General features: G+C 43.2%; 1 protein-coding gene across 1 annotated transcript in view; it reads left to right on the forward strand.

Annotated features, from left to right (window-relative positions):
- The first annotated feature begins 8,379 nt into the window (after nt 1-8,379).
- The window catches only part of FAM184B (family with sequence similarity 184 member B), a 135,113-nt gene continuing 126,482 nt past the window's right edge, over nt 8,380-17,010 (forward strand). The window contains exon 1 of the mRNA XM_034672058.1: nt 8,380-9,509. Coding sequence (XP_034527949.1) covers nt 9,363-9,509 — 147 coding nt within the window. The 5' untranslated portion in view covers nt 8,380-9,362. The remainder of the gene's footprint in view (nt 9,510-17,010) is intronic.

The raw sequence follows: 17,010 nt of genomic DNA on the forward strand, positions 1-17,010 counted from the left end.
GCATGCTCAAAAAGTTCCTGCTTACGGATTGCTTGGTTAGAGTTTGGAGATGTCCCTTGTATACTGATTGCCATGGGAGCTCAGAGAGAGCATCTCTGGCTGGAATAGTCAGGTCAGGACTGCCTCAGAAGTGTGATCTGAGCTGAAACCTGACAGCTGACAGGACTGAAATAGGAGAGAGGACAAGAAGGACGTTATAAAGCAAGAGGTTTTAACAAGGTTTGTTAGAGCCATTAAAGCAATTCTCAAAGTGGGTCCTCGTAGCATTCAGAACAGTATCCCTGAAATGGTGGTTTAAATGCCTTATTCATGCCTCCTAAATCAAGATTTCTGATACGGGGAGTCTGAAATGCTCATTTTCATCAAGTTCATGATAATTTCTATGTTAACCAGAATTTAAGAAGTTCTTCCTCCAGGGAGACCTGGCTGACTCTGTCAATAGAGCATGCAACTCTGGACCTCAGGATCCTGAGGTCAAGCCCCAGTGGGGCGTAGAGCTTGCTTGAAAAAAAAAGAAAAAGAAAGTTCTAAATCCATGTAACAATACTTGGGTTTGTATTGCAGAGGCAAAGTGATCAGTTCCAAACAGGGAACTGAAAAATGGCTACATTGAAATGTTCAACCATAGTAGGTCAGCCATATTACCAATACTTAACTCAGTAAAAAACACTTGCATTCTACTGCTGTGTAATCAAGAGAATTAAAAAGAAAGCATCAGTTCCATTCCTTTTTTGAGTGTTGGAGAGTTCTATTGTTTAATCCTCTCTGAACTCCAGAAAAAGACCATAAAGGTAACAGTGTTGCACTGCCAGAGTCGCTTCCTACCTCTTTTCCCTGAGGCAAAGTTAGATGTACTTTACAAATTGGTTGTTAACTGTTTCTCGGTATTGAAAAGACTACTTTGCCAGGAACAGCTCTTAGCTCCCGTACTTAACTCTTCTTTTATCCCTGTGTTTCACACCTTTGTTACCAGTAACACAATTTTAAGGTAGGAAGATGAAAAAAAAGACTACCAATGCTAGAGTTCCTAGACTCATTTCCCACAAGCCGTTTCCAGAACAATGTAGAACTCCTGGTGTTCATATTAATATTAATATTGGTGAGAAATAGAAGCAGAAAAATGTCCACCTTGAGCCCAGAAGGCTGACCTATGGCCTGTATAATCTGATCAGGATCAAACAGGTGCTGGTCGCTACATTCTTAAAGGGTCTCATGACCGCCTGTATATCTCACCAATAGATGCTATTGAGCTGAATGGTAAACACCAGAGAAATCTTTCAAAAGAAGTTTTACGAGTAGAAATTTGAAGAAGTCATTTAAAATCTAATAGTCCCTGCACATCCCCTCCCCCTTGAGCATTATTCCTATAACCACTAGCTTCATACAGCATAAGTGTAGCTCTTTTGCCCAGGGGTCCAGTCCCCATGCTACTTACTTAAATAAACTTACTAAATTGCACATTACAATTTCTCAAGAATTCTTTCTTGACCCTTGTGCTCTATAACCCTGCAACAATATGATCTGTCTCTAATATTGCCACAAGCCATTTTAGTCCAACGTGTCATGTCCCGTGGTGTTATGTTGAAATACTGTGATCTCAGTGCAAGTGTTGTCATTTTGTGACAAGGGGTTTTGTCTTTATTATCCTCCTGTGGAGAGGAGATGGAAGACCTGATCCGGGCTACCTGTGGGACCTCCCAGTCGGATAGAGGGGAAGACCTTTGAAAGAATACACCCGAGGCAGAACAAGAGATAAAAGCTTATTGAACGCGCTGCAAAGGGGCAGCGGTCAGGACAGCAAATCGTAGGCTGTGTGCCACAAGGCGGTGGTGAGGCTAGCCAGAGTGAGGCGGCATGGGAACGTAGGGAATTTTCCCTTTTTTGGTAACTGTGCCCGGTTGTAATTGGTCAGTTAGGGCCTATGGCTATTTCAAGGTGGGTCCTTGAAGGAGCCTGTCTGCATTCAGTTTGGTGGTCGCTGTGGGTCCTTTTGCCTGACTCAGATGTCCATTGCTCAAGCTTGTTGCCTGAAAACAGCCTCTTAACTACCTTTAATGAAACGCTGGTACTAGTTCATGTGTGTGAGGGTTACAATAAAGGCATAATGCCAGTTTAAGCTCTGTGCTCGTGTCTTGTGTTCTTCCCTCAAAAAGGAGGGGATCTTTGACAGAGAACTTCAGCTTTTAAAAATATGATACAGGCGCTACCCAGAAATGCAGAGCCTTGAGCACATATTTTAGGAACTTGCAGACTAGTCTGAAAGATGAGTAGTGTTAAAAAAAAAAAAATGGGGGCGCCTGGGTGGCACAGCGGTTGGGCGTCTGCCTTCGGCTCAGGGCATGATCCTGGCGTTATGGGATCGAGCCCCACATCGGGCTCCTGCTATGAGCCTGCTTCTTCCTCACCCACTCCCCCTGCTTGTGTTCCCTCTCTCGCTGGCTGTCTCTATCTCTGTCGAATAAATAAATAAAATCTTTAAAAAAAAAGATGAACCAAGTAATTTGAAGGTCTGATTGTCTTTATTAAGCAATTAGTGAGTCGGGCAGTATCCTGCCAAGTAAGTAGAGGGGAGGTCCAAGGAGTTGTAGTACAACATGGAAGGTTTTTACAGGAAGGAGGGTGAGGCAAGGAAGTTATCAGCAAAAGAAAGAAAGGGTTCTTCCAGGCAAGGTCACTTTCCCTTTGGGGGCATTGGCAGGGGGTGTCTTCATGCAGATTACCTCATCTTCCTCTGTGACAGATTACCTTATTAGTTCTTACTGGAAAATTCCTGACTGACCAGTTAAGACGTTCATGGGGAAGCTTGAAGCCACAATTAACATTAGACATTTAACCCTGGTTTGGTGACTTGACCTAAGTGATGGCATTTTGAGGCTGTGGTTTTCTTTTTAACAGTAGGAATAAGGCAGAGTAGGGAAAATTGCCTTCTATGTAAAGAGGTTAAGTGAAATAAACACTCAAGAATGTGATCTTGGTTTTTGATGAGTAGAAGTATATTAGTAGTAATGACAATCAAGTTACCCATGGTACTTACCTGATAAGGAAAAAAAAAAACCTCTGGCTAAGCAAAGGCTAAAAGATTAGTAAATTTCTACTAAAGAGATCACCTAAGGCAGCTCTTAGGTTATCAGTGTGGTAAAGATAAATTATTCAATAGCTGTTGAGACAAATGCCTAGCCATCTGGAAAAACAGGTTTGTATTCCAACCTCACTCCATATATCAACATAACTCCCAGCTAGATCAAATTTGTAACCAGAAATAAAGAAAGAGAGAAATAAAACCCAGAAGTGCTAGGAGAAACTAATAGATGGGAAAAGCCTTTCTAAGCATGATGCAAAACTCAGAACATACAATAGAAAAGATCGATAGATTTGCCTACATAAAAGTTGAAAATATTTATAGAGCATGTCAACCAAGAAAAGAATTCACTGAAAATTTAAACAAACAGATGGTTATCTGGGCAATTAGAATTGCAATTTGGGAGACACAGATTCAGATAGAAACCTGAATTGTGTTCCAAGGAAGACAGCAGAGTTATATAGGCAAAAAGCTGTGTATGTAGTTCCCATTAAGGTCCTCTATGCAAAGGAGGGATTGGAATTAGGGTAACTGGGATTGGTTGGGTTAATATGAAAAGGAGGGATTGAAATTTGCTAAACACACTGACTCCTTTGGAAGTGAAGAGTGCAGATGAATCAGGTGTCATGGTGAGGAGGAAGCTAAGTCCAGGCTGAGGGCTTGCAGCTAGCTGAAAAGGTCACAGTTTCTAAGTTGAGGACATGCATAAATTCCTCCTACCCTATGGCTTCCCAACCCTATTTTTATTTTTATTTCGAGATAGAGTGCACACTTTATCAGAGGGGAGGGGCAAAGGGAGAGGGAAAGAAAGAATCTTCAGCAGGTTCCACGCTCAGTGTGGAGCCCAACTTGGGGCTCGGTCTCATGACCCTGAGATCATGACCTGAGCCGAAATCAAGAGTCAGATGTGGGGCGCCAGGGTGACTCAGTCGGTTAAACATATGTCTTTGGCTCAGGTCATGATCCCCCTGCTCAGTGGGGAGCCTACTTCTCCCTCTCCCTCTGCCTGCTGCTCCCCTGGCTTGTGCGCGCATGCTCTCTCTCTGTGTCAAATAAATAAATAAAATCTTTTAAAAAAAAAAAAAAAGAGTAGGATGTGTAACAGACTGGGCCACCCAGGTGCCCCCTCCCAACCCTATTTTAAAAAGAGACTCTCGTAGCTAAGCTTGCTTGCTTTACCTTGGAAATCTCCTTTTACAAGCATAAGAAAGCTAAAATAAATCACTAACTGGGTGAAATATTTGCAATATATATCGTAGGCCCAATGCTAAAAGCCCCTACAAGGAAAGATCTTGTAATATGTGTTGAAAAGTGTTAAAGACAATTAGATAATACAAAACCTCAATACTTCATGAAGTGGACAATCTCTCTGTTCAGAGACTGCAAAAGAGGTAGAAGGCAAGAAGCTTTTATAAGGATAAAGAATAAAGAACAAGAAGGGGGGCACCTGGGTGGCACGGTCAGTTAAGCAACCGATTCTTGGTTTCGGCTTAGGTTGTGATCTCAGGGATGGAGCCTGGCGTGGGCTCAGCCCTGAGTCTGCCTAAGATTCTCTCTCTCTCCCTCTGCCCCTTCCCCCATGCGCCCTCTCTCTCAAATAAATAAATCTTTTTTTTTTTTTAAAGAACAAGGAAGAGAAAAATAGAAAATATCTGATTGGCTGGGGCCACATGGTCAACCTTGTTTGGAGTGAGGAGGAAGAGGAAATAAGTACAGAGCCCAGAATTGGCTTGGCATTTGAGGATTGGCTGACTGGATATGCTATGTTTCTGGTCAGGCAAAGCATTAACAAAGACACCAAAGATATCTTAAGTTTCAGGTTGCTGATGTGGCACTGTAAGCACTCTGTCTTGGGCCTAGAAAGTTATTTCAACACTAGGAAGACAGCCTGGAGAAAACAATGAAAAAAAAAAGTTTAATTCCAACAACTGATCAGTTTCTGGAAAGGTGTTCCAACAGCCCTACTAATATTCACACAAATGGTGCATAAGGGGAGATACTCTTCACCTATTAAAATGGAAGGTATTTGAAGATCAGTAGCTGCTGGTTTTGGCAAGGGTATGGGAAAACATGCATTTTTGTGTCCTATTAATGAGCGTGTAAATTGGAATAACTTCAAGAGAATGGTATAACAAAATATATCATTAACATTTAAAAATTTGCTGACTTACTGAAACTGGTTTATTAGGATTTGTTCCTATGGAAATACTTGCACATGTGTGCAAAGATTCACGTATGATGTCATGTAGGAAGTTATCTCGGTGCAGTGGTGACATCCAAATATACTATCAGACAGGCTATCCCGTATGTCATGGTCAGGAAACCCCACAGCCCAAATTAAGATGCTCAAAATCACATGGTTTAATGAATCACTTTTCAATAGATAGTGACACTTAAGACATTTAAGATAAGGTGCCAGGGAGCTGGGAGGATCATATTACCCAAATCCTGTGTTACGCAGTGTGTATATCCTGTCTGCTGCATCGACCTTCATTTATAACAGTGCGGTTATGAGGACCACAGCTGAAATTGGAAAGGGGGCTCAGAGACAGAGGGGTGCCTAAAGCCAATACATGCTTCTATCAGGAATGTGCAGGGCAAGTATGCCTGGTTAGAGGTCTGCTGAGAGCCATGCTTTTTATGTTTTTCTGGGGCAGAACATACATGGAGCCAGGATACGTGTCAACAACGAACAGCATTTGGGGGATAATGTAGCTATTGGCTTGAAGGTGGTATCGTCTTAACTTACAACGTGACCTTTCCATTATTTTCCGTTAGTAACACTCTTGTCTGTTCCATCCTTTCTACATATATTCCATTCTACCTCTATCATGTCTTAGAGTATGTTTTCTGCACTTAACACATCTTAACAATTCTATCTCATAAGCTATTTGTTTTCCCATTATACTTAACGCATGAGTTTCATATGTCCCTTGTGTTTTTTCTGTCCTTTAGAACAGAAAAGAATATTCTCTGGCACCTGGGTGGCTCAGTTGGTTGAGGGTCTGACTCTTGGTTTCAGCTCAGGCCCTGGCGCTGGGCTTCGTGCTGAGTATGGAGTCTGCTTAAGATTCTCTCTCTTTCTCACTGCCCCCCCAAAAGACAGAAAATACGCATAGCAAACATATATGAAATATTTTGCTTAAAATATAAAAAAAGTTTTTTTTTCAACAGGGGATAGGATAAATATGTTATTTTGTATATAATGGGATACTGGTTGTTTCAAATGGGAATGTATATCTTTATTGACCAAAGAGGGGAAAGATGTCTATTTTATATTGAGTGACTAGGGTTCAAAAACACGATGTACAGTATTCCATTTACAGTTTTAAAAATGCATTTATGTACATAACACCTTCTAGATCTGTACAAATAGGATGTCTAAAAGAATCTTCTCTAAAATATTAATGGTAATTTTCTCTACATGTAGGATTGGGGGTAATTTTTTGCTTGCTTCTTGTATTTTGTCTTGTTACAGGTGAGTTTTTTAGGAGAGGAATACTATAAGAAGCTTACATTTTTATAATCTACAGAAAGAACACATCAATTATGGCTTTTAAGAATTTCAGATTACCCGCATTGTGCTCTGGGAAGAATAGCCTTCAAATTCAGATCCATTACTAGTTGTATAAAATCAGGTGCTTAGCCTCCCTTAGCTTCAATTTCCTAGTCTGTAGAACGACAATGATAATAAGCACCTTAGAGGAAGTAAGAACGTGTGCAAAGAGCATAGCACGATGCCAAGATCATATTAGTGGTGTAATAAATGTTCCCCCCACACACACCCCATATTTGAAACAGTGCTTAATTCCCTTCTGCCCTCTATTTCATTCCTGATAGTGTGAAAAGACCTACTAATCATAGTGCTAGGAAATCTCCGCAGCTGCAGAGAACTCTTTCCAAGGCAGGTCAGCTTATAATATCTTCCTGACTTAGCAGTTGTGGTCCAACAAAGCCTGATAAGGGAATCTGGGGTTTTCCGAGGCTTCCATTAAAAAGTTGAAAGTATAAGATATCCCGCTGGAAAATATTTTGGCCCTTAGACCTAATAAGATCATATTTAAATAAGTAAAACTTGGGATTAGATCGGAGTCTTATCAAAGTTTAGTGTGTATATCATCATCTACAGAAGTGATTCTCAATCCTATTCAGACCCGATGTCACCTTTTTTAAAAAATAATGTTCATGTTACTATACTGAAATACAGAGATAATTTTTTATATGAGTACACACATTTTTAAGAATCACTATCTATCTTGAAAATAAGATAAAATTATAATTAAATGTGTATTTCAATTTATAAATGATTTGATATGATTAACTTTATGACATAATGTAGTATTCAGAGGCTTGCACATCTGGGTAGACTCACCACGAAAGTGTCAAATACAATACAAGTGTGTTGTATTGGCAACCAAATAGCATAAGCCACATGGCCATTGATGATGTGATTTTCCCAAAATGGTGAACAACTTTTGGTAAAGTTTTGGACTAAAAAGGCTAGTTTCCCTCTAGTTTATAGTGAATTCCTATAAAATTTAATGTGTAATAAGACCCTGCAGAAACTACTCTAAAGGGAGCTTGTTTAAAATGTGGGTTCTTGGACTCTCAAGAGTCCAAGTATTTTGAACCAGGGAGTCTAGCATAGGGCCAAGAATCTGTATCAACCTCCTGGCAGAGATCCTGAGGGCAGGAAACTGTGATGTTGTCTAGGAGAGGGAACCTAAGATGATGTACTAGGAACCAAAAACCCAGCTTGGCCGTTCCTACCCAGAGGAGTATACTGGGGCTAGAATAAGAAATTTGGAATGGGAATATCTTGGTTTCAGACACAACTGGGCTACTTGCAATTGCAATTCTGGGTCTATTTTCTTATCTATAAAAAAGGGTATTGTTACCTGCAGTGTAGAGGGATGGGATTGTGGTTTCTGAAACCCTTCGGAGCTTGCCTGCTTTATCAAGATGACTAAAACTCTTGATATAAAGCAGTCCGTAAAATGAAGTATCTTAAGCATGAAAATTGCTTGTTATGTCGATTCTATGGTTCACACCTTAGGACAGTCTGATCAGGGTCTTGTCACTTTCCCCAAACCCCACTGTTTGAACCCACAGAAAGCAAGCCACAAAGAAATTTGGTCGCTAACTCCTCCACTCAACCAGCAAACTAAAAAGGCACAAGCTCGTCCCCCTGATGACAGGATTCTGGCTCCGTTTGGCCAGTGGCCAAGAGTGTAGCTATGGATGAGTCACTTCCCTCTCGTTGAGCTCGGTTTACTGAGACTTTCAGCTCCATCTGTTAGTCAACTACTCCATTCCTCTTTGCCTCCTCCTTCCCACACCTGCTACCATCCTTTCTACCCCTCTGATGACTTTTCCTCTGCGCTCCTACTGCTTCTGGTACTACGCGTTCCGCGCTTTCGCGTCCCAGATATCTGGCACCAGCTCCTCGGCCGCCCCTTTGGCTCTTTCCCTTTGTTCGGTGATCTCTGGCAATCCTCCCGCAACGTCCGGGCTCCTCCCCAAGATGGGGGAAGGGGGGCTGCTACCCGCAGCCCCGACTGGGGCCCACGCTGTGCGCCCGGGTCCCGGTACCTCGTCGCGTCCCCGCGACTTGCTCTTACCTCCCTTTCCCTCTCAAGACCTCCCGCCCCCCATCTCTGCCTTCAGCGCCGAGCTCCGAGGCTTCCGAGCCTCCGGCTGAGTGTGCCGGTCAAGGTGCCCTGTCCCTCGCCACCCGTTCGCCCCGGAGAACATTGCCAAGGGCCCCTTCCCAGACCGTGCGCCCCGGCGGCCCGAGGCTGAGGCCGGCCCTAATTCTTCCTTGGCCTGGGATGCCCACCACGGGCGGGGGCAGTCGCTGCTGAGTCCGGAGCCGGGAGCCACCCACGTGTCCAAGAGCGCCGCGCGGGGCCAGCGCAAACCTCTCCAAGGCCGGGGGCTCCTAGTCGCGGAAGCGCCACTGTTGCAGACGAAACCCGCACCGGCCGGAGAGCGGCGCGCGGGTCGCGAGCGGCACGTGCGGCTCCTTGGCGTCTCGCCGCAGGGCGCGGGTGCCCGCAAAGCGGGCGAGCCAGCGAGCGAGCGCCGGAGCAGGGAGGGTGGGCTCGCGGACCGCCGAAAGGCCAACACCTCGGGGCGGCACGGGCCGCGCGGCGGTGCGGGAGGCGGGACTGCAGTGCCACCGCTCCGGAGAAAGCTCACACGCCCGCGCGCGCACTCACGTGCACACCGCGGGCAGCGAGAACACGAACGAGAACCCTTGAGTGTTGGACGCGTTATAGCCATGGCTTCTGTCCTCAACAGCAAAATTCACGCGTCCGGGACTTGCCAGGGCTCCAAAGCTGATGCCCGCGGTGGCGCCGACTGGAGAATGGACTGGGATCCCGAGATGCACGTAAAAATGTGCAAGAAGATCGCCCAGCTCACCAAGGTAAGGTGAGGCGCTGCGGCCGGCGAGCTGCGCGCCCTGGGGGCCGCAGGTTGGGGGAGGGCAGACCCGCCAGGGGAGGCCCAGGCTAAATCCGGGCAGAAACTTTGTGTGGGAGGCCAACCGGTAAGAGAAGCGGTCCTAAATCTTGGTAACTTGACCTTCTGGAAACACCTCTCTGGAGAGAGAGGATCCTTGCCAGGGAAACTCCTACCGACTGCGTGCTGAGCAGGTGGTCTGTGCTCCCAAGGTGGGAAACCTAGTTGAATTAGTGCTGATGTGAGTGTGTGGGGGGGTGCGCGCGCGCGTTTTCCTTTGCCAGCTCTGCTCAAATGATCGTGTCTGGAATGTTGTGATTTTATTCATCGCTGTACTTTACAGCTGGGGAGGTCATGTGGGCTCTATTTAAACACTTGATTAATTTATTCCTTTCTTCAACAAATATTTGAGCCATTTGTTGAGTGCCAGCAGCTTGCCTGGCACCAGACTAAACCTGGAAGGCAGCCCAGGGGACTTACTATCAAACTGGGTGCAGATGTGCGTAAGAGCATAAATGGGGACGAGCACGATTCCCACATTAATTATCGGATTACAAAAGACCTTGGGAGGTCAGCCAGACCATCTCTCTACTTCCTCCCAGGGATGGGATTGAACCTCTCCAGGACCCCACGAAGACCACCAAGAAGATGCCACCCTGCCCTTGGTTAGCCCTCTGCAGCTTCCCTATTAGGAGTTCTTGTTGTAGGTTCCCCTCCTGTGCCTTGTGTGTAGGTGGAAACAAAATCCCTCTCCTACAAGGTCCCAGTGGGAGAATATAGCTGTTTGCCTTGGGGTTTCCTTTTGATCTCCTAAGAAACTCCTGATATCATGCCTGCTAGTGGAAGGGTCAGGTCTAGATTCTGTCCAGTAGTATAGGGACATGCTCTCTTCCCTATCTTCCTCCCACCTCCCCACACCCATTTCTTTGTAGGTTCACAGGCATTTTCCTCTCTATTTTGCCAGAAGGAAGAGAGCACAAAGACTTGGAATTGGATGCTAGCTGCCTTCTCCTGCCCCTCCCATCAACTTCTCCACATTCTTTGCATATGACCCTGTCTCCAAACAGTGATCTGTTTAGTCAAGGATGGACAAAAAGGGAATGGAGATACCCCTTGAGGCCTTGGCATGTGTGGCTGGCACCACTGATCTAATCTACATTTATCTAAATGTGACATCAACCTCTAAAAAATATTGATTCAAGGTGCTAGGCACAGTATAAGACATCTCTATCTTTAAGGAACCTAAAATGTTTTTGGAGACATAAGGTTTGAAATATGGAAAGAAAACTCAAAGACACTACTATATAATCAATTGCTAAGTTGAGTATTTCAAACTATGAGTTCTATAGAAGTGGAAACTAAGGGTAAGATTATGGGCAGGAACAGTTAGGGGAGATTTTGTGGAAGAGATGAACCTTGAATTCAGTTTGAATTTATGGAGGGCCTACTGTGCCAGGTGCTGTGCTGAATATTGATGGCATAAAACTGACTAAGACACAGTCCCTACCCCTGTGTATAACAGACACATGAACAGATCATTTCAATACAATGTGGTAAGCATTTCGCTGGGTAGTATTTATGGCACACCTATTACATGCCAAGCACTGAAGATAACAGCAGTGGAGACAGCAGCATGATCCCTAGTGCACAGTAGGCAGTGTTTCTTAAAGGATATTCTGCATTAGAAATCATAATGGATTCTTATTATGTAGTGTCTCTCTTTACAATTTTATGCTAATTGCTTCAATTAGACATTTTAATATTGATATCGATATGCTACCTTTCTTTTGGCTAATGTTTATGTGTCACATATTTTCCATCTCTTTAGATTGAATCTTTCTGTAAGTTTTATTTTGGTTGTATTTCTGACAGGTGAATTTAATCGCTGTGCATTGATTGTGATTACTAATACCTTTAGGCTTATTCCTCCATCATGTTTTATGTTTTTCACGTGCCGTCCTTTTTCATTCTTCCTTTTTCTCCATCCCTACCTTCTATTGGATTAGTAAAATGATCTATATTCCCTCATTTTCCACTGCTGGTTTGAGGATGTTAGGCTTTATTTCTATTCTTCTCGGAATTGTCTTTTATTTTTCAACATATGGACTTGACTATATTTTTTTCTAACAAAGTCATCGTGTAGTTCTTTCTTCCTGCAAAAGATTTTCTTTTAAGATTTATTTACTTATTTTAAAGAGAGAGAGAGAGCAAGCAGGGGAGGGGGAGGGGTGGAGGGAGAGAGAATATCTCAAGCAGACTCCCCGCTGAGCCTGGGGCTCCACCTGGGGCTTGATCTCAGTTCTCTGAGATCAAGACCCTGAGATCATTACCTGATACAAGATCAAGGGTTGGACACTCAACCCTCTGAGCCATCCAGGCACCCCATTCCTGCAAAAGATTTTTTTATACTTTACCCATTTAACAGCCCTCTCCTTTCCCATCTTGCCATTGTTGTCTAGAGTATTTGACTTTTTAATTTAAAAATCATTTTTATAATCAAGCATTAATTAAATTCACTGACATTTCACCACCTCTCACTCTTTTTTCTTGAATGCAAAGCCTTCTCTTTGGGTTCACTTTTCTTCTAGCTGAAGTTCATTTCTTAGTAATCTTTTCTGTTGGGATCTTGGTGGGGGAGGGAATTCTTTGTATATTTGAAACTGTTGTTATTTTGCCCTCAGTGTTGGGTGATAATTTATTTGATATAAAATTCTAGTGTACAGTTATTTTCCCAAAGCACAGCGATTAAGGTACTCCATTGTTTTCTGGCACTGATTGTTGTTGATAAAAATTCCCCTGCCAGACTAAGTTTCCTTCCTTTCTGGTCAGTCTGCCTTTCTCTTGATAGAATTTAAGATTTGTGTTTGTTTTATTTTGGCGTTCAGCAGTTTCACCAGAACTTTCTACATGTTAGGGTACTTTCGTTGAGGACGATTCTCTTTTCTGGAACTGCCATTAGGTCAGTGAGGAAGCCTCTTCATCTCTATATCCTGAAATGTGATTAAAAAAAATTTTTTTTTCCTCTGTATTGCATCCTGGTGAATTCCTTAATCCAATCCTTCTGTTTGCCAGTCCTCTGCATAAGTTGTCCAGTCTAGAGCTTTTCTCGGCCTTAAGTCTTTTTTTTTTTTTTTAAAGATTTTTTTTTTTATTATTTATTCGACAGAAATAGAGACAGCCAGCGAGAGAGGGAACACAAGCAGGGGGAGAGGGAGAGGAAGAAGCAGGCTCATAGCAGAGGAGCCTGATGTGGGGCTCGATCCCATAACGCCGGGATCACGCCCTGAGCCGAAGGCAGGCGCTTAACCGCTGTGCCACCCAGGCGCCCCATCGGCCTTAAGTCTTAAGTCAAGTTAAGTTTTAGAATTTCAGTAATTATACTTTTCATTTCTAAGATTTATTTCCTTTCTGATTTTAATAACTTAATTTTTATAGTTTTATTGAAGTACAATTTACATATTATAAATTCATCTATTTTAGTGTATGATTCAGCATTTTTTAGTAAATGTTCAGAGTTATTACACTATAACCGTAATCCAGTTTTAGGACATTTCCATCACCCCAAAGAAACCTTTCCTAAGTACCCATTTGTCACCAGTCTGCATTCCCACCCCAACACCAGGCAATAATTAGTCTAGTTTCTGTCTCTATAAATCTGTCTTTTCCAGACCCTTCAGCTCAATGAAATGATACGATATATGGTATTTCCATCTGGTGCTTTTCACTTAGTTGCTAAATCTTAGCAGAATGTTTCTGAGGTTATTGCATGTTGTAGCATATATCAGTCATTCATTCCTTTTCATTGCTCAGTAGTATACCATTGATGGAGATGCCCTCCTGTGGCAGACATTTGGGTCATTTCCACTTTGGGGCTATTGTAAATAATGTTGGTACAAACATTACATTCCTATGCAAGTCTTGGTATGGACATACATTTTCATCACAGAATTGAAATGTTGGATTGTATGTTATTTTTTAAAAGATTTTATTTATTTGAGAGAGAGAGAAAATGTGCCCTCTGGGGGGGCAGAGGGAGAAGCAGACTCCCCACTGAGCCGAGAGCCTGACACAGGGCTCCATCCCAGGACCCTGGGATCATGACCTGAGCCGAAGGCAGGTGCTTAACCCACTGAGCCACCCAAGCGCCCCTGGATTGTATGTTATATTTAACTTCTGAAGAAACTGCCAAACTGTCTTCCAAAGTGACTGTATCATCTTACATTGTTCAGCCTATTTTTCCAGGAAAACCCAGTTCAACCCCATGCTCCCAGTTCTCGAGTTACAGTGAAATACATTTCTTTGCTCACTCCATGGTTCACTCACTTCCCTTCATTTTTCTCTGGATGTTTACTCACCTGAAATGTCTCCGTCTCTAAAAGTTGAGTCCTACTTATCTATTAAGTCTCACTTCCCCCAAGAAAAGCCTTTGAAAAACCTCACTTTTGAAATTAACCATGTATTCATTCATTATTAATTATGCATTCATTATTTTTTTCTTACATCTGTTTTTCCAGAAATTTGTACAATGCCTGGCACATGGTAAACTCTCAGTAAGCTTGTTAAATTTCAAGTTTCCTCCCACAGATTTGGTTAACATTTATTTCATGATATTTATCCATCTGATATCATAGTTGATTTGTGTATAGTGTGTCCCTTAAAAATCATAAACTCTAATTTATTCACAATACTTTGCATCTGGTAGACACTCAGTATGTGTTAGGGTAGTAAATATGCATTCACACGATGGTTCAGAGTCCAGGGTGCACATTAACATCACCTGGGGAGCTGTTAAAAATACATCAGTGAGACAGTAACAAGAAGGGTCCTAGACTGGAGTCTCTACTGGAGCGAAAAATGCTGCAAGGAGACAGTCAAGTCTATTGACAAATTGGAATACAATGGTAGAGAAATTAAAAGCATGTATGTCAATGTTAAATTTGCTGGAATTGAAAATATACTATGTGGCTATGCAACATGTCCTTATTCTGAAGTAATGAACATTGAAATAGGCCTTAGTTTAAAAAAAAAAAGATTTATTTATCATTTGAGAGAGAGAGAGTGCATGCACATGCATGTGCAGGGGGGTGTGGGTTGGACAGAGGGAGAGGGAGAGAATCTCAAGCAGACACCTCCCTGAGCACGGAGCCCACAACCCTGAGATCATGACCTGAGCCGAAATCAAGAGTTGGGCACTTAGCTGCACCATCTAGGCACCCCAAAATAAGTCTTCTTTTAAGGACATAAGTATGATGTCTTACTCTCAAAGCACGTTATTTTTATAAATAATTTAAAAATAAATAAAATTCAGAAAGAGAGCAAATGATGGAACAAATAGGACAAACGTGAGGCACAGACGAGTCTCAGTGAAGGGCATGGGGGTGTTCTTTGTACTGTTCTCTTCCTGGAAGTGTTTTCCTAAGCTTGAAATCGTTTCCAAATAAAAAATTAAAAATAAACACAGGGGCGCCTGGGTGGCACAGCGGTTAAGCGTCTGCCTTCGTCTCAGGGCGTGATCCCGGCGTTATGGGATCAAGCCCCACATCAGGCTCCTCTGCTATGAGCCTGCTTCTTCCTTTCCCACTCCCCTTGCTTGTGTTCCCTCTCTCGCTGGCTGTCTCTATCTCTGTCAAATAAATAAATAAAATCTTTAAAAAAAAATAAATAAACACAAAGCATACAAGGACCCAGGCCCCATCTGTGAAGGAGAGGAGAGAGAGGTGACAGGCATTGCTGTTTCCTCAGAGCCCCCCAAGAACTCTTGATGTCTACTCAGGGTCAAGAAACACTTTTTCAGTGGTGCCTGGGTGGCTCAGTCGTTAAGCTTCTGCCTTCAGCTCAGGGCATGATCCCGGCGTTCTGGGATCAAGCCCCGCATCAGGCTCCTCTGCTGGGAGCCTGCTTCTCCCTCTCCCACTCCCCCTGCTTGTGTTCCCTCTCTCTCTGGCTGTCTCTGTCTGTCAAATAAATATATAAAATCTACAAAGAAAGAAAGAAAGAAAGAAAGAAAGAAAGAAAGAAAGACAGACTTTTTCAGAGCACTTGAAGGTTTACACAGTAAAGTGGGCACAGAGGAGTCATTTGGGCCATAGGAGATTCCAAATCCTTCCCACTAAAGCCTTCGGGAAGCTTTTGGTCTTGAAAGCATCAGGCAGGTTCATGCAGCCCTAACCCTGGGCCTGTCAGGCCAGCCTCTGCTGTTTGCCCTGTCCCAGCAATCTCCAGCTGATTCTTTTTTTGGCAGGGCTCTCCGCATCCTCATACACAGAAGGCTTGGCATCCCTCTCACCCAGGGATTCCCCAGTTCCAACTTTCAAGGAGAGATAGGATGTCTTGCCCCAAATACAAGCTTTATGTTAGAACAAGAAAGTGAATGAGAACGTGTGCTTTCCCTCTCTGTGAGCCATCTCTCGAACTGAAGGCTGACTCTCAGGAACTGGGACCACAAGCGTGGTAACCACGTCCACGTGGCACTTCCTCTCATCTCCCAATCAGAGGAAAAGTGCCCAGGATCCAAAGACCTGTCCTGTCAGCTGCCAGAAGCTGCCAAGCTAAAAGTGTAAGGAGTGGAATAACCCGACAGGACCCTCTCAGTCACCCTTCAGAAAGGATCTGGGCCAATCTCTTGGAAGACCTTGCAATCAAGGCAACTCCCACGTATTAGTAATACTTTATGATTTTTTTGGATTTGTAATCTTTTCTTTTTGAGCTTTAAAGCTTTATATTAGTTCCTCACTGTCTTTTTATTATTGATTGATCGATTGATTGATTTTATTAAGTATAGTTGAGACACAGTATTGTATTAGTATCAGGTGTACAACATAGTGGTTCAGCAGTTCCATACATGGCACAAAGCTCAAAACAGTAATCACTGCATGATACATTATTACAAGACTACATTCCCTATGCTATACTTTCATCCCCTTGATTTATCTATTTTAAGATTTATTTATTTGAGAGAGAGAGAGAGTGGTGGAGGGAAGAGGATCAGAGGGAGAGAATCTCAGACAGACTCCCCACTGAGCGAGGAGCCTGACGTGGGGCTCGATGTCACGACCCTGAGATCACAACCTGAGCCCGAACCAAGAGTCGGGCTCTTAACCGACTGTACCACCCAGGCTCCCGTTGACTTTATCTATTTTATAACTGGAAGTTTGTACCTCTTAATCTCCTCCACCTCTTTCACCTATCTCCCCAACTCTCTTCCTCTCTAGCAACTACCAGTTTCTTCTCTGTATTTATGAGTCTTTCTGTATTGTTTGTTTGTTCATTTGTTTTGTTTCTTAGATTCTGCATATGAGTGAAATCATAGGGTATTTGTCTTTCTCTGTCTTATTTCACTTAGCATTGTACCCTCTAGATCCATCTGTGTTGTTGCAAATGGCAAGATTTCGTTCTTTTTTATAGTGTTTGTGTTCTTTGCAAAGGCTTTGACATATTTACTCATCCTTTGTGTGCACAGCAGTTCT

Source organism: Ailuropoda melanoleuca, chromosome 11, assembly GCF_002007445.2.
Source record: "Ailuropoda melanoleuca isolate Jingjing chromosome 11, ASM200744v2, whole genome shotgun sequence".
Classification (NCBI taxonomy): Eukaryota; Metazoa; Chordata; class Mammalia; order Carnivora; family Ursidae; genus Ailuropoda; species Ailuropoda melanoleuca.